The 18,669-nt window shown below is 35.2% G+C and overlaps 1 protein-coding gene across 15 annotated transcripts in view; it reads left to right on the top strand.

Moving 5' to 3' along the window:
* Positions 1–18,669, top strand: part of QTMAN (queuosine-tRNA mannosyltransferase) — a 256,090-nt gene that overhangs the window by 115,869 nt on the left and 121,552 nt on the right. For all 15 annotated transcript variants that reach the window (XR_015731115.1, XR_015731114.1, XR_015731113.1 and 12 more), the window contains 2 exons: positions 10,723–10,890; positions 14,323–14,496. Coding sequence is in view for 12 of the 15 variants with exons in the window: in XM_087881826.1 (XP_087737952.1) it covers positions 10,723–10,890; positions 14,323–14,496 (342 nt within the window). In the remaining 3 variants the exon portion in view is untranslated. The remainder of the gene's footprint in view (positions 1–10,722; positions 10,891–14,322; positions 14,497–18,669) is intronic.

The raw sequence follows: 18,669 nt of genomic DNA, 5'->3' as shown, positions 1-18,669 counted from the left end.
AAATATATGTACATATACAGAACAAATAGAAATCTAGTTTTTCTTAAAGTTTATGTAGATTCCACTATCTTTTTTTTATACTTTTAATTGAGCCACCATAATGACATGTATAATAATGACTCACCCTACAGCTTTTATTGATCACATTTGATTAAAATATGGTACATTTTCCCTTGGAAAAAAGAATTAGGCAATCAAAGCCATTAGCTTTAATTTTGTCTTAATTTAAGTATAATAAAAGTAGAAAACTAATGTTACCAGAACCCATTTATGGGCTATGAAATACTTGCACTGATAGCAGAGCATGATAGTAGAAACCTGAAAACTATCGATGCAAACCTATAGAAGTCTGATTCTATAGTTAAAATGCATTTTTGATAGTTTGTTTTTAAATTTTATAAAATGTACTATATTTGCCTCGTCCTAATGTAGATCTGTCTCTTTGATCAGTAAGACTCAGCATTGACTTGATGCCACATAATAATAAAAAAAAATCAAAAAGCACTTGCCTTTTAAAATAAAATTGCCTGTCTTTGGTTCAACATTCTTTTTTTTTATTTTTCCTTTTTTAAAAATGCAACCAACTATATATATGTACAACTTTTATCTTTGGTGATGGTGCCGTTATATTAGGAACCCTGACTTAAAATACTTCCTAGCTTATTAAAATCTTTCTGTTGCTTGACAGTCCTTTTTTTTTTTTTACATGGTTGTCGAGGATTGTTGAAGTTTAAATGACTCAAGACATATCATACAAATCATCCTTACTCTGTTCATGTACAGTGGCTGATTGAGAGGCCGTATGTATGGCTTATGGGCCAACCACATGAAAAGAGTAATTTAAAGGCCAGATGAGCTAAAGCTGCTCTAAGTTAGGCTGATGTGTGAGCTTCAAAGGTTATTAAATAGCATCTTTATTTAAAATACAAAGTGATTTTATTAATAACACCTGAAGTGAGTTATTCAAGGAGGAAACAGAAAGGTACATGATGTAAATGTATACCATACTTAACATGTGTGGAGTAAAATTATTTTGCATTTGGATATTTGTGTCCCAGTATAGATTTACATGCTTCTTTGAAACATGTTAAAATAGTCTACCATTGATTGTGTTTTTGATTCTGAAGGAACTAGAAGTCTGATAAGGTTCAACTGTACTGGCTACAACATTGTGGACAGTGAATACAAATCTAACCTACTGAAACTAGTAAACGTGGGGTTATTTTGTGTTCAACTTTTTGAAGTAATTTGAAGTCCATAAGGAAAATCCATTGTACCGTATTAAGAAATACATGTAGTTCAACTAAACAACTAACTTGCTTTCTTTTTCAATTCTGATGTGTATGCTTATTTAATTTTTCCAAGTGAAAATAACATATTGAAAGATGTTCCATCCAGAATACAAGTTAGATGTCTTATAATTTAATTTGTCAGAAAATATATGTCTGTCCAACTTGGTTAGGATTTTTAAACTTTCTTTACAATATTAAAGTACTGAATGCAAAAGATATATATTTGCTTTGTCCTCACTTATAAACTGTAAGGTATCAAATACATTGTGTATAAATCTATGAAGATGCTGATTGAAATAAAATGATGATTACACAGTTTTGCTTAGAATAATATATTTTATATATATATTTGGTAACCTCACTCTTTTTAGTTTATTGTTAAAACTTTTTATTAACCAGCTGATTTCACTAAGCTGGAAATTGTATGTTGCATTTATAAAGGAGAGGAGAGAGATTGAAAGCAATATAATTTGCACATTAAAAAGAGTTCTTAGCATAATGTAAAGAATAACAAAATGTTATTTTAACTACTTGTTAATGTAGGAATCAACACAATTATGACAAACTCATATTATGACAATGAGATGTTTTATAGCATGTCATTGTTTAGGAAGAGAACTATGTCTTTGAACAGCCCAAGACTGTGTACGTGTTTATATGTTATTTTTATTGACACTAGTTATAAGTTCATATTTGAAAGAGTAATATATGTGTGTGTGTGTGTGTATTATAATATTGTTGGAGTGTGATTAATTGTCACCATTTTTCTGTTCACAAATTTCGTGTTGCCTAATATTGATAAACCTGTGATAGGCATCATTCGCCTACAGAATTAGAACTTCCTCAAGCAATGTATCCACATGGCAACAGTTTGAAGAAACAAGCATTCTCTCACATGTGATATTTTGGCACATAATAGAAGCAGGTAGCATATCTACTACCTGCTGTTGAAAGTGTTGAAGATACTGAATTATTTATTGTTTCTCTCTGCACCATCCAAAAACGTTTTGGATAGTTTGACACATCTCGGTCTTCCATATGGAGACTTCATGGTGACAGAGTTGCCAGCTGCTCAGTCTTAGATTTTCAAGAACTGACTGAGCTTTTTTGAGAGAATCCTGTTCTCTACACATACACACATACACACACAGACACCCCAAACTCCCCACTGTCAAATGTACCTTGTTTCTGTACAATTAGTTATACTGGTTTTTTCATTAGTCATTTAGAGAAGCATGCCAGCTCAAATTTGGTTTATTGCAATGAAGACTTCAAATACACTGAAATATATTTTATTTTAAGAAAAAGTAGTAAGAAGCACAACCACCTAGTCCAACCTTTGGGTACAGAGACTTCCCATAATCCCAGCCAAAAATAAAAGCGTATAAAATTAAGTTCAGTAGTTTTAGAAGGCACTATATTGAGATATTTTTGGGATTTGTGTATGGTTCAGTTTACTTTGATAAAAAAAGACCTGATTTGATCTTATGAAGGATGAAAGTACCTCTACAAAATGCAATCATTGGTTGGAAATAAAGCTTACTTTTCTTAGTGTGGCTTGTGGTCAAATAAAAGGGGAGAGATTCAATCTTTTATTTTGCATATATGAAGTGTATTGATGGAACTTTTGTTCCTGAATCTGTACTAGATAATGCTTTTCTGACAGAGTACCATAGATGAGATAATACATTTGCATTGGCGGATAATTTCTGATTTCTCCTCGCAGCCGCAGTATTAATAACAATGACAGACTTAACAGTTGTTGATAAGAAAGACAAAAAAGTCTGGATAATGCACATGACAGTACCTGGAGACAGTTGAATAGACAAGAAAGAACTGGAGAAGATAGCAAAATACAAAGACCTGCAAATAAAAATAGAATGACTGTGGCAAAAGAAAGCAAAGGTACTACCAATACCATAAGCACCTTGAGCACAATCCCAAAACAGTTGGAGGACCACTTGAACATCCATCAGCTTTGCAAATTCACCATCAGTGAATTGCAGAAGACAGCTTTACTTGGAACAGCTTATATCATGGGACAATACTTTTAAGACCATTAAAAAATAACATAGCTTAAAACTGAAAAATTGATCTTGACTACTCAAGAACAAGTTGTTCGAATTACGGCCAAGAACTGAGAAATCATCAAATGATTTCATTTGTCAATTATAAAAGTCAACACTGCTTGGATCCCCAAATATACTATAGTTAGACCTACTTATGACCGTTTGTTTAGCAACCATTCAAAGCTATGACAGTGCTGGAAAAACTGTCCTATGTGCACCTGAGATCAAATGACTGAAACTTGGGTGCCTAGTTACTGGTGTGCATTTCTATGATGGTTGCAGTATCTTGGGATCATGTAATCACCATTTGTGACATTCCCACTTGGCTCCGGAGAAGAAAGTCAATGTGGGAAGCAGGATCTGCAACAGTGGCAAAAAAAGTCACAAAAATTGGGCGTGGTCACACAATGACTCATTTAACATTTGTAATGGTTAGTGACAGAAATTCCAATTCCAATTATGGTAATAAATCGAGGATTACCTGTATGCCAAAACATTAAACATCCTACATTCTTGGGAATAACTTGATGTGTATCAAAGCCAACACCAGCTAAAGAACTAGCAGATGTGATTTCATATATTTGTGCATTTGATAATACCACTATATTCATTTGGTGTATCCAGTGCAATGGAAATAAAGAGAGTTATAGAATAGATCATTAGAAATCATCAGATATAAAATAATCTGTATCTGTCAGTAATAAGTTGAGTCTAAATTTAGGAGAAAATCCAGGTAGCTTGGCTTAAATTGCTTAAAAATAAAAGCAGCTTTTCAATACTATTTGTTCAAACCTAAAAAGGCTATCTCACAAATCTTTCTATACTTTATAGCACTACAGAATAATATAAAAACACTTATTCAATTAGCACATTGGACTAGTTCTTGGAAGGCAGTATCAAGCCTGTACTATAGATTTAGCACCAGATCTGAGTTGCTACTCTGCACTCCTAATGAGTATAATGATTTTATCAATTTTATGCCAGTTGAATTGAATATTGTAATCTTATTTGCATGTAATCTCAGAATTTCTTTTAGTGCAGTTATTCTGCCTGAACACTCTGTGGAATGATAATAGGTTTATCACTTTTCAGTTCTTTGCACAGTACCACAGTTTCTATAGGGATGGTAGGCAGAGATCTTTAATCACTACACTCTTACAAGGTTACAGAAATATGAAAGCTGTGAGTTAACTTTATATTCTGCTATACTTCCAGGTACATATATAATCATTGTTTATATCATGACAAGAATAAAGATAATCAAGGAAATGTGGGAGATAAATTCATATATTTTATTAATCTAGGGATTGTTTAGGCATACTTTATTGGAATAAACCACAGTTGTCTTGGTTTACACAAAGGTTATGCTATGAGGATGGCTTACAAACCACAGTGTTTATTTTCAATGCACATGGTACCAGATCCATACACCATTTTTGGACTTTAGCATGCTGCATGTATTCAGACAGTCTTTTGTTGTTCCTGTTCCACATGCAAATTGTACATGCATAAAAGGGATGTTTGATTTATTTGGGTCTTTGAAGACTGCTAAAGGAGGGGTGGGGAGGAAGGAAGAAGAGATCTTTATTTCTATTAGTAGCAAAGCCCTTCCCTAAATTGTAGCTCTTAATCCGGGAGACAGCTGTCAGCAAACAGACTTTCCCCTCAAACTGTCCACTGACAAATGCTCTGAAGTAGTCTAAACTTGAGAGCAATCTTGGTGGATTTTTTAAAAATATATTTTTGGTTTATTTCTGTTGATAAAGGTGTTAGAAGGCTTGGTGGACTGTCTTGGATGAAACCAGGATTGGATGATGACTTTGAAAACATTTTATGTTGCAGCTCCATGACATTTTTGTACTTATGCAAAAAGTGTCAGGTTGACACTACGAGGGTGGTAGAGGAATGAAATGCAGTGACTGAAGGATACTTGGCTGGGGTTCAGTTCAGTAAAATGAAGCATCATATCCTGTAGGGCAGGGGTGTCAAACTCAATTTCATTGAGGGCCGCATCAGGGTTGTGTTTGCCCTTGGGGGGCCGGGGGCTCATGGCGAGCTCAATGTTACTTGTGCCGGAGTGCCTGTGGTGGCCCAAGCGCTCTGCTAGTGAAAATGGAGCTTGGTAGGACCACGGTCCACACGGCTCTGTTTTCGCTGGCAGAGCATTGCAGGAGGCCATTGCAGCTGAAAACGGAGCTCAGGAGGGCTGCGTGCGGTCCTCCCGAGTTCCGGTTTCGCTGGCAAAGGCACCGCAGGCTGATCCTTCACTGTTTCCAGGGCAGCCAGGGCAACTGGCTTGCTCACATGTGTGTGTAAACTTCTTGATCAGCATTAATGTCTTCAGATCAGGGCAGCTGATCAATATCTGAGGGCAGGGCAAGAAGCAATGGATGGAACTAATCAAGGAGTGAAGCAACCTAGAACTAAGGAGAAATTTCCTGACAGTTAGAACAATTAATTAGTGGAACCACTTTCCTCCAGAAGTTGTGAAGTTTTTAAGAAGAGATTGGACAACCATTTGTCTGAAATAGTATAGGGTTTCCTGCTTGAGCAGGAGGTTGGACTAGAAGACCTCCAAGGTCCCTTCCAATTCTGTTATTCTACTTCAATATGTTTGCATTTCTTTAATTATTTGCTGTACATACTTAATATATCTGTGCACTGCTTTCAATGTTAGAACAATTTATGTCTCTGGATGCAAATAGCAGTTTCCCACCTATCCTTTCCTTTTATTTCAGAGATGATAGCAGACCAGTATATCTTAGTTTATAGAGCCCTTACACTGTGCACCTAAACTGTTTCAACTCCTCCCCTTGGGATGGCGCTACAGGGTATTGAATGCCAAAACAACTAGACACAAGGACAGTTTTTTCCCCTACACCATCAATGTGCTGCACACCTTATTCTCACAGTGCCATCTAATGTTTATGTATACTTACCTCTGTAGTATGGCTGTAGTATTATCATTTATCCTCCTTATCTTCTTTACTCCCCTCTCTTATTGGGATGGTGATGATGATGATGATTCTGTAGTTTTGCATGTATATTGAGAGCTACTCCAGCAGAGACAACTTCCTTGTGTGTCTAATCACACTTGGCTAAGTAAAGTATTCTATTCTATTCTATTCTATTCTATTCTATTCTATTCTATTCTATTCTATTCTATTCTATTCTATTCTATTCTATTCCATTCCATTCCATTCCACTCCACTCCACTCCACTCCACTCTGATCCAGCTTCTCTTAGTATATGGAAATCATTGTTTTCCTGCAATAATGGAACAAAGAGAGAAAGCTACACTGTGGCTGATCTATCAGCCCTTGGGAAGAAAAATACTGAAGATGAGATAAAGTTGAGTGGAGTTTCTTAGTCTTCTTGTGATGTCCAATATAATTGGAAAGCGGGATGCACTACCTGAATAATGATATATGCACTAGTATGTGTGCATCACAATAAAAGAAAAAGCCTAATTTGGAAGACAAGTTTCTTTTTCGGTGCAGAACATTTGTTTTGGTCTTTGTAGCCCCTATTTCTCTAGGGTTCAGAGGACCAAACATTACCAGTCTATTGAAAATGGTTGAATGTATTCTGGCTCTTTATATATAAAGAAAATTGACGAAATAAGCATTCAGGCATTTTCATATAATCAAATATGCATTAAATTGCTTTTTGGATAGAAAAGAACCCAGCTCACATTCTAAAATAAATGAATGATTTGCAGTCCTAGATAGTTACTAGTTATATATTACTATGTACATATAGTAATTACATTGAGAGGAAAAATATTTTTTCATAACAATTAATGTTTGTAAATGTTTATGGAAGTACATAACAAATATAACAAACACATGGACTAATTAAGATGAAAAGGATGACAACCCTTGTGGCTTGTTCTGAAAAATAAAGAACATTACAATGGTAAGACTTAATTATTTCTGTAAACATTTCAAATGACTTTCCATCTAAAAATGGAATTTCTAAACTAGTTTATATCTTCTAAACCTTTTCGACATTTATACATACCATGTCAAGAATAAATTACTCCTTATTTATTTATTTACTTTATTATGGATTTTAATATATTACCATTTATGACTGCATATTTTTGAATTTTTAAAGGCATTTATTATTGAATCATAAATGAAAAGGCTTTTTTCTTGTGGTTTTTACATTCATACATACATTCATGCAGTACAAAAACTCATTGATTGAACATTAATATATAATTACTTTAGTAGTAAGGTGAATTTTCATTTATATGACATACACAAATAATACAGTACTAGCTGTGAGATATATTATGCATATCACACCATATATATGTCAATGTGTATGTGTGAATATGTATGTGTGTGTGTGTTTGTGTATATACTATATACTCAAGCACAAGCATACAAACACAAGTATACACACACACACACATAGCTACATATCTCAACGAGCAAAATATGAAACTTAGGAGCCAATAGTAGTTAGGGCACCAGGCTAGAAATTGGCAGACAGAGAGGTATAAGGGATAAATGCAGCCAAAACCAAGAATAGGTAACTGTAGCAGTAAGCAAGAGTATTTCTCTCCTAATAGCACTGTAACCTTCATAACCACATAAACTATGAACAGCTAATGTCTCCATTAGTAAGGATGATATAGAGCAGGGGTGTCAAACACGCATTGTCACAGTGTTGTCATGTGACGTATCATGATTTTCCCCCTTTGCTAAATCGGGTGTGGGCGTGGCCACCACGTGATGCATCCAGCCTGCAGGCCATGAGGTTGATAACCCCTGGTGTAGAGGGATTTCACAAACATTAAATAGGACCTTGTAGGCCTTGCCAAATTAGGTTTAGTAACACTCAGCTAGGAAAAACTACCCAGTAATAATAATCTTACGTTTGTCTTGAATCTCAGTTTATTGCTATCATTCATTCTGGTAGCCAAAATAAAGGAGGTGATTTTTTAAAGCAAATTCCTTAATGCCAGCAAGCCAAATCATTGTGGGAAATAGGCAACCAAAGTCACTCCACAGAATCGAAGGGAGAGGAGCAGTAATCAAAATACATGTTTAGGTATCTCATCATTCTTTACTGGCCTATTGGCAAAATGGGAAATCAGTTCACATAAATATCCATCTGTTTTAAAGATGACATTTCTGTCCGAACCAAAGACAGATGAATCCGTATATAGGTTATGGGTATCTAATATATTACATATGTGCCTAATGAATATAAAAGTCTGAAGCAGTTCATTCATTTGCATATGAGTTTGGACCACTCTGTTTCAATTACAGACAAATTAGGGTTGCACTGTGTGGCTGACTACGTCATTGTGAAGAAGAGGGCATCATTTTGGCTTTATGATTTGGAACAGATGAACATTTAATAAATGTGTGTGTGTGTGTATGTGTGTGTGTTGCTAATGTCGTAATGGTGTATGGAACTGCACCGCATTATTAATATTTTGCAGCATTGATCAGGTTGGATAAGAATAATGTAAACGGCAGTTTAACTGTGCTCTTATTTTGTAAGATAACATGTTAATGATGTGGCTGTTTTAATTTAACTTTAACAGACAATTTAAATATAGGTTTCCTTTACAGAGACAAAAGTTGCAATTTAAATCTCTTTGGTAGTCTAAAAACAGCTTAATTCTCTAGTAGCATAGTAATAAGTATTAATCCATCTTATGCAGTGATTGCAGTATGTCATGTTTGTGAAAGATTGTCTAACTGGGCTTTTTCTTTTGGCTTTAGGTATATGTCTGTTTCAGTGCATATGTATACACATGTACACAATTATTAAATTTCTTATGCTGAGACAAGCTATTCATTTTAATTGACATTCAAACAACAGCAGAAATTACCATATTTCTAAGGTTTCCTCAACATCACCATGTCTCTTTACCTCCCATGTGGACTGGGTGAGAGGATAAAATTACCTTGCTGTTGTTTTCTTCATTAGTGGAGGGCACTGTGATAAAGGTTCATTTTTAAGAGTCTAAACTCCCTTTACTGATCAAGAAATCATTGTGACCTTTATTTTTCCTAGTGGTTGAAACAGCATCATTAGAATTGGTATGCCCGAATCCATTTCTTATGTTTTGTGAGCAGTGGAATTTTGCATCTGAGTTTTTGATTTCCAGAGGTTGCAGTGTGGTGTAGAGATTTTGCAGAAGCTAATTAAATTTCCCTTTAAAGCTAAAAACAAAACAAAACAAAATTCAAACCCAAAATATTGAGCCCATTCGCTTGGGGTTCAGTCAGCTGCAAAAGAGGAATTATTGGATTGCAGTTTTCCATCCTTGATTTAAGGATTTAAGGATCATTAAGAGATGGAATTTCATTGTTAGATTTCTTCATACAAACCCATCATCCATCTCTCTTCTAAATGAGAAAAACAGATTGGACAAGAAAGTAGGGTATAATTCTTCTTCCATAAACTAAGGTTAATATAATTTTAAGTTTTTGCCTAATCATGGCAAAGGAAAGAAAGCTAGACAGGAAAAGAAACTTTTGGGTTCAAATTTTCATTAGAAAGTGAATTAGATGCTGTGTTTTTAAAGCTTGCCTCTGCTTATGCTCAGGCTCAACTCTGATTCTGTTCAAAAGAAACAAAATTATATTCATTCCTTGAATTTATTGGGAGAGAGTTGCATTAACCAGTATTAGTAAATAACAGGTTATATATCTGAACATATTTCAAACTCTGTTGCAACCAGTCAGTTTAACCTTACTAGTGGTATTTGCCACCCTGAGAATCTCTTAAAAGGTTATGAACTGTCTTTCCCATTATTTATAATCTCATAATAATAGATGGAAGCTGTGCAGGATATTTAATAAAAAACGGGGAAAGGAAATCTGAACACAAAAAAATAAAATAAAAACCAGTTATTGCATAAATCAAAAGGTTTTATGTCATAACAGGAACATGTGCCACGCTTGCTTGTATATTGAATTTTAGTAGTTGGTTGCATAAAAAAGTGAAGTGTAATGAAACTGCAAGCAAAGTATTCCCCAGTCAGCCTTATCTTTGTTCTGTTTGTCCTTCAGACATAGCTTTTCTTGCGTTTTTCAATAAAACCCATCCAGCTCTTTACTTTCATTATTATTTTCTTTTTTCATTTTGCATCTCTCTGTAACCGAGCTGAGAAGACCAATGAGATTCAGTGCTTTTCTACTCGAATCCTTAGCTGTTTTTTAAAAGATCAAAACCTAGAATGCTGCTACATGGTATTAAGGCTTAGCCACTGATGTGTCCCTATAGAGGTTATGTTTTTCTTGTGGGGAGATGGGTGGGAGGGAAAGGGTGAAGGGTGACACTTTTGAACAGGCTTGTAGACAGTAAACACTGCTTTCCTTGTTTCTTAGGATCCTCTTTGCAAGCTCGGTGCTTAACCTGACTGAACTGGTTGCCCTTCGGCCTGACCTTGGCAAATTGAAAAAGATCCTTTACTTCCATGAGAACCAATTGACATATCCTGTCCAGAAATGTCAGGAAAGAGACTTCCAATATGGATATAACCAGATTCTTTCATGGTAGGTACATCTTGTACCCCCTTGTGGTTAATTATTCTATCTTTTAAGTCACTTTCATTCATTCAACTTTTATAGAATCCTAGTCCTTTTCAAGGGATTACTGAGATAAAGAGGAATGGACCAATGTAGTATGAAAATATCAGGGGAATCTACTTTCTATAATCAGATTGTAGAGAGAGAAGCATATCTAGATTTTATTGTGAGAATCATGTTCTACCTTAACTAATTGCACTAATTTTCAGTATGTACCTTCCCTGTGATACAGACAAGATGTTTTTGCTTTAAAAGTACTTAACAAAGGGGCAGTTAATCAACCCTGTCTTAACAATAGTTTTTATTGCATACAACTAAAATTAAAATAGCAGAGTTCAAGGAAGCAAACAAAAATTATAATACCCTCCAACAGTGATATTTAGGGAGAGAGGGTAGTAAACCTACCAGATAAATCCTTACATTTATTTCATTGTGTATTCACAATTTGTGCAGTGATGCTTAAAAGACTGTAATCCTTTATATTGTTACTTTGAAACAAACATATTTCTTGAATATAAGTTAATGAAATAAAGTAATAACATTTTCACTGGAAAACTTTATAATCAAGTAAAGTTTTGGACACCTAAATTAAAATTGGAAAACCAAATTTGCTTGAATATAAAATCTATCCATTCATTCATTCATTCATTCATTCATTCATTCATATCTTGCTTTTATTATTATGTTCACAAACAACTATACATGGCAGCAAACATATCCAAAACACCTTCCTCCTCCTATTTTTCCCACAGCAACAACCGTCTTGGTCTGTTTCACCTATTTTTATTAAGAGAATTATTGTAAATGTAGATTGAACATTTTAAGGCTAGATAATACTGTATAGCATCTGTATCTTTGCCTTGTAACGCAACTAAAGATAAGCAATGATCCCATATAGTTGATTTTTTTTTGGAGTGTTCATTCTTTTCTTTTCTTTTTTTAATAAAACATTTCAGTTTTGAGATAGATGTATTTGCTTTGCTTAAAAAATGTGTCTTAAAAATAAATAGCAGTTGATGTAAAATCATGCTTAACTTGATTCAGGAAATATAGGTAGTCCTCACTTAAAAATATCAACTGGGACCAGCATCTCCAGTGCAGTTGTCAAGCAAGGCATTAGAAGACCACGACAGACTTACAACATTGTAAGTCTTAAGACTGTGGTTATTGCAGGTTATTAAGCAAGACATCAGGTGACTACAGCTTGCAGTTTTACTGTCAGCTTCTCAATTGTCAGAATCTGTCTGTGAAGCATGCAAATTGTAATTGTATGACTTCAGGTCGTAGGATTGCAGGACTGCGATGGTCATAAATGCCCATGGGATGCAAAGTACCTGAATCTTGATTATGTGTGAGGATCAAAAGTAACTGGTTATAAGTTACTTTTTTCGGCTTTTTGTGCTTATTGTAAACCTAATCAAGGAACTACCAAAAGGAAAACAACATTCCCACCAACACTGATAGGGAAGCCACTGTTACAGACAGAAAGCAATCTCCCCTCCCTTCTATTGCAGATGATGTTACCTAGTTTGTTAATGAAACCTCTGCAACAAAACAACCAAGTTGAGAGTACTCAACTCTCAACTCAGAGAGTACCAAGGACCCCACATGAAACAAACAAAATGCTAAAAAGTTATATTTATGTAGTTACTTACCAAGCACATCTAAATGATATTAAAGTAACCAAAATACCTTTACAATCCCCAAGGCACAATTTTTGAGCACCCTTAATGTTTGGAAATTGAAAGTTGAAATATTTGATATGACCTACCACCCATAGTTCAACCCTGAGCTGTAAATATTTCCTTCCGTTGGCCTTCATAGTTCCCTCATACTTTTCATATATCCGCTCTCATTAGGTCTACTGTTGTACTAGCATTCCATCAACTCTGGGTTCTCTTGTCTTGTCCATGTATAGTTAGTTCTAATAGTCCACTTATTTGTCCTGGTTCCCCAGCATTTGGTCTGGACCCTGTTAATCTGGGCAATGTCCATACCAGTATGACTGTCTTAGTTCACGTCACTCTTGTATTTGAGGTAAACGAGTAAAGCTTTAGGGGGTCATACTTTGCTGTTACACATTAAGTTATCCAGCTGTTCTATTTTTTTTATTTTAAAAGCCAATATATTAAAAGCTGTCAGTGTGGAAGAAATACATAAATGGAGAAAAGAATGGCTGAAATACAGAACTAGAGGTAGCCATCTCCTCCATCAGTAATTTGTTAGTAATTCATGTCAAGATCCATAGATATTAAAGTAGTAAATATACAATCTGTATATCTGTACAATTTGCATTACAATTTTTTGCAGTACAGTTTGCATGTGAAAACTTCAGATTTATTGGTGCACTTTTTCTGTGTTATATAAATTGTAATCAGTATTCTATATACCAAGGTAGGGCAGAAATACCAGAACAGTTATCTTTTGTCTCTTATAGAAGGCACATTAGTTTTTGTGAGCCATTTTTATGCCACTAAATTGGCATATTTTTCCCTAATTTGAATTACAGGATTACATTCATGTGTGTATAATGTGTGTATTTATAATTCATAAATACAAGGTCAACATTTTGGCCTCCGGAGGCATCTGTGGGTCCTATTTTTGCCCTCCCCGGAATCCAGAAGCACTCTGCAGGACAAGAATGGGCCTATTTTTGGCCTGCAGAGTGCTTCTGGATGCTGGGGAGGGCAAAAATGGGACCTGCAGAGGATTTGGAAGGCCAAAAACAGGCCCGTATTCACTCTATAAGATGCACAGACATTTCCACCCACTTTTCGGGTAGGGGGGAGTGTATCTTATAGTCCAAAAAATACAGTAATCCTTTTTGTTGAGTGTGGAGATATTTATGATTACTATTCTTAAGAAAGTTGAACTTAAGAATCTTTAAATTGCAATCCTGTCCCTCCTTTGAAGCCACGTGTTCATACAGTGAACTTCATATAGACAAGAAATGTATGTGATATTCTGAAGATATTAACTATGGACTAACCAGAGAATCTTGCACAGAAGGGGAAAAACACATTTGTGTTTTTTTCCTTAATCCTTCCATGCAAGAATTAATGAAAGCTTTCATGGCATAATATTTGCATTTTACCATAAGAAACATGGACAAGATGAAACTGAAATATGAAGCTGTCAGGTGATTAATGTGGGGATCCCATATCACCTGAGTATACAGCAGAATCACTTCCACTTGGAGGAAGGAAAAAAAATCTAATATCTCTGAGCAGTCCTCGTTTCCCAGTCTCACCAGCAGTGGGAAACCAGACTTTGTACTATGACAGTCCGTAGGGAATGGGCTCAAACCTACCTTATTCCTAGTGAAAGAGCAGCTTTACACCAAACCAATTAAGTTCCATGTATTATTAATTGTTGATTATTTTCTCCCTATTTTATTAGCTTGGTTGCTGACATTGTGGCGTTCAACTCTGCCTACAATATGGAGTCGTTTCTAACATCAATTGGGAAATTTATGAAATTGATGCCTGATCACAGGCCTAAACATCTGGAAAAGCTAATCAGGCCAAAATGCCAAGTCCTTTACTTTCCAATAAAGTTCCCAGATGTGAGCAGGTTAGTATCTTTCTACCATCTTCTCTAACTGGGGTCAGGTATTACTGCGCTTCATTTCACCACTATCATAATCATGGTAACCAAAGGAATATATTTCATGCCAAAAAATTTTTTGAGACAGAACTAAGAAACTCTACAGAAAGTATTAAGCCAGGGCAAATTGTAAGCAAGCAATCATAGAGATGGAGGAAAAGGAAATAAATTAGAGCAAAAATAGAAAGACCGCTGAAGAAAAATTACAAGTTCTCTGTGAAAAAAAAATATATAAAAGACATGTTTTTATATATTTGTTGATTTAGAGAAAGCATATGGTAAGTGAATAGGCTTAATTTATGGAAAGTTTGTGTGAAGAATGTTGTTTGCTGAATACTGTATGAATGATAAATGGAGAAAGTAAAGCATGCATGGATATAAATGGAATGCTTACTGAATGTTTACATTGATGAGAGACTAAAAGAAGGTTATATAATGACCCTTCATTGTTTAATGTATGTATAGCCAAATGTTTAAGGAAAGCTTATGGTGATATTGAGATATGTTGATTAGACACATGAATGTATATGTATTTTTGAGCACAAATGATGTCATGTTGTTAGCTGGGAATTTGAATATTGGATGTTAAATAGGATCTATATATATATAGAGAGAGAGGTCTTTGGTTATTCGGGTTTTCTCCTGTGTAAAATTGGAAGTGTCTAGAAGCACGAAGCCGAAAACACCAGCCTGAAGATGACGAATGAGACCGTCGAAACGTCGCCAAGACACTTCCAATTTTACACGGGAGAAAACCCGAATAACCAAAGACCTACATACAAACACCCGCGAAAATGGATGGAGAAATTTTAAACAATCCAAATGCTGGTAGAAAAGTAATGGGTATTAGATGGTCTGTTGTGAGAATGAATATCAAAACAAGCAAAACTGGTTGCTTATAAAAACTGCTTTTGTTCACTTAGTTATATGGACCTGAAAGTGGAATATAAAAGGAGAACTATAAAGGGAACAGAATGGATTTAGAAAGGATTACTTAAGAAATGTGCAGGGAAGGAGGAAATAAGGCCAGGAATAAATGGGTGGCAATGAAAGTTGATCCATTGGTTGACTATAAAAATGTAATGAGGTAGATTGGTCATATACTGTATAGAGAGAATAAATATAGAAGGAATATATGAAAGAAGAATGAATTAAGGAAGAAGAAGGAAATGAACTAGACGATTGAATACAGTTGGTAGGATTCTCAAAAAGAGAGAGGTGAGCAGTTTATGGAAGCAAAGATAGGTTACAGAAATCAAAAAGTATTGAAAGTTACAGTGAATGGTGTCTATGTAAATTAAGTTTGGTCATATTTCTTTCTAATCATTGCATATGTTCATTTTTATTTTTTATTTTTTGCTTATTAATTCTTGAGATCTTTGGGTCCTTTGCATAACATTGATTTCTAGAAGACAGTATTATCATTGGTATGTCTAAATGGATGGATTCCTACTTTGCCAGTGTTGTTTGTGTGTGTGTGTGAGTAAGTGAGAGAAAGAGAGAGAGAGAGGGAGAGGGAGAGGGAAAGGGAGAGAGAGAAAATTAATGAATATGAATAAATGAGTGCTGGCCATAGGACGCATGTCCGAATAGATTTGGTTAGATTGTTGCTTCCTCAGATCTCCAATAGCTAAAGATTGTTCTCTGCTGCCTAATATCCTGTTTTATTAGACTTAGACTTAGAATAACTTTATTGTCACTTTGAATGTACACTAATTGGCATACATTAAAATGAAATTTTGTTGCATACAGCTCTCAAAGGGTCACTACCTCCAATAAACATTACATAAACATGACTACATACATACATACATATATAAGTATGCATATACCCACATATCAGGGGTAGGTTCTAAAAATTTTTACCACCAGTTCTGTGGGTGTGGCTTATTTTGTGGGCCTGGCTTGATGGTCATGTGACAATTATTTAGGATTTAGCAGAGGTACTGGTCTACCAGGCTTTTAACTGCTTGCAGAGCTGTACCGATCTTTTTGCAGGCACTGATCTACCCATTTATTTTTGCAGACACTGATCTACTTATGCATTTTTGCAGGCACTGATCTACTCATGTATTTTTGCAGGTACTCATTTGTTTTCTTTTAACACTGATCAGCTGTAGGGTGGCCCTTTGAAGCCCCGTGGCAAGAGTTTAAACAGTTTTTTTTTCCCTCTAGCCATCAGCTGGGACTCAGGAGGCAGCAATAGATTGGGGGTGGGGCCAAATAAAAGGTAAGAATAACGCAGGAAGTGGGGGGGCAGGGGGGCAGAACCGGTTCAGTGACGTTATATTGTCACCACTACCGGCTCGGCGGAACCGGGAAGAACCGGGAGGAACCCACCACTGCCACATATATGACACAGAGAAACAATACAGGTAATCCCCACGTTATGAGTGTTCCCTTAGTGAAAGTTCAAAGTTACGCAATAAGCTCCGCTTAGCATTTATGAACAAGTCCCGAAACTATAAATCTTGCAGCACCACAGCAGTTGTTCGCCCTTATGAACAACTGCAGAGGCTCAGCAACATTCGCCCTCCACATTGTTGGCCGAAATGGAGCTTCTGAGGGGCGGACCTGACACTCCGTTCTGGTGTCCAGAGGCCTTGCCTGGCACGTTGCCAGCCGAAATAAAAACAAATCTTGCGAGTTTACCAGACGGATGGCATAGGGAATCAAGATGTTACAGAATCTGGTAGTCTTCTAGAAAATAGTTTTTAAAAGTACCAGTATTCCAGTGAATCTTTTCTGTCTTTGTGTACAATTGGGAGAAGACAAGGTGAGAATTGGAGGCCTACCAGACCGACTTTTCAGACCCAAAGTATAAAAAGGATTGAAAAATCACCTCCAACAGAAGATCAGGAGAAAGACTTTTCCAGAATCAGGAGATACAAGACACAGTCTTAGCAATGTGAAATGATTTAATTAATACATTATCTAGTGACACTGAACAGTTCCTTTGTGGAATGCTAGTGGAAGGGAGAACTGTACGACCCTTAGGATTACTTTACGCCTCCCACACACATCTATCTGTATTTTGAGGTCATATTTTTCCATGCACCCCATCCTGTGAAACAGTAGGGATCCCTGGAGAAGGAAAAACCCATCTTTTATCAATATGCCAACATCTTCCCCTGCCAATTACTTTCATGTCTTCTCTGATACTTGCAGCAATATTTTATTATTATTATTATTATTATTATTATTATTATTATTATTATTATTATTATTGGCTTTAAAATATTAATCATTTGCAATATTCTGGATGGTGTATAATTTTCATACTGCTTTTATATATTTGCTGTTTTTAAAACCTTTTTATGTGCTGTTTCTTTTATGTATACTTTCTACTCTTACAGTAAACTGTCCAGACAATTTATTTGAATAATAGGACGTCCATTTTAATGGAAGAATGCATAAACAAATGTTTGGTTTGTTGGTCCAATAATCTGACTTAGTATTAGTTATATTTTAATGTACCAGTTACTAGTTTGGGAATAACTGTGGGAAGTATTGTGAGTTAATTTGCTACATATTCTTATATAATTTTGACGACTATACAAAAAGATATGGGCTTTTAGCAGCTCCACTAGAGAATTGTTGTCATTTATATATGCAGAATATATAAAAAGAAAATACATAGAGATTGGCCTGGTTGAATACATGCCAGCGTGGTATTTTTTTTTAAAAAAAAAGGCATTGTACAATATTCGGAATATTGTGTTTCAAAAAACAAATTCAATTTCTTAAACATATATTTTACACAAGCTTTTATTCATTAAATTTGAAAATTAATTGTGGCATACCTTCTGATTTATATATTGTTAATATAGATATAAAAAAAACACACAAACTATTTGCTGCTTGTAATAAACACTAACAGAGCAATCCATGCATAAAGTTATGCATTTTAGTTTCAGTTTTTAGTTACAGTTGCCGCTATTTATTTTTCTAATAAGATCTTCTGCGAAATAAATGTTGAATGCACCTATGGCAATTGAATGCAGTTTATTAATTTAGTCTGTGTTAGTCTAGCAAAAGCAAGCTGAATGGAAATGGAGAGAAAAAGGTTAAGAAATATCAGGGCCAAACTTAGATTCATAAAGCAAGCTTTTTGCCCAGAGTGTTTTTCAAGTTATTTTC

This window comes from Pantherophis guttatus, chromosome 1, assembly GCF_059756535.1.
Source record: "Pantherophis guttatus breed Tessera chromosome 1, ASM5975653v1, whole genome shotgun sequence".
Lineage (NCBI taxonomy): Eukaryota > Metazoa > Chordata > Lepidosauria > Squamata > Colubridae > Pantherophis > Pantherophis guttatus.
The sequence above is the reverse complement of the archived record's forward strand: the minus strand, read 5'-3'. Positions and strand labels throughout refer to the sequence as shown.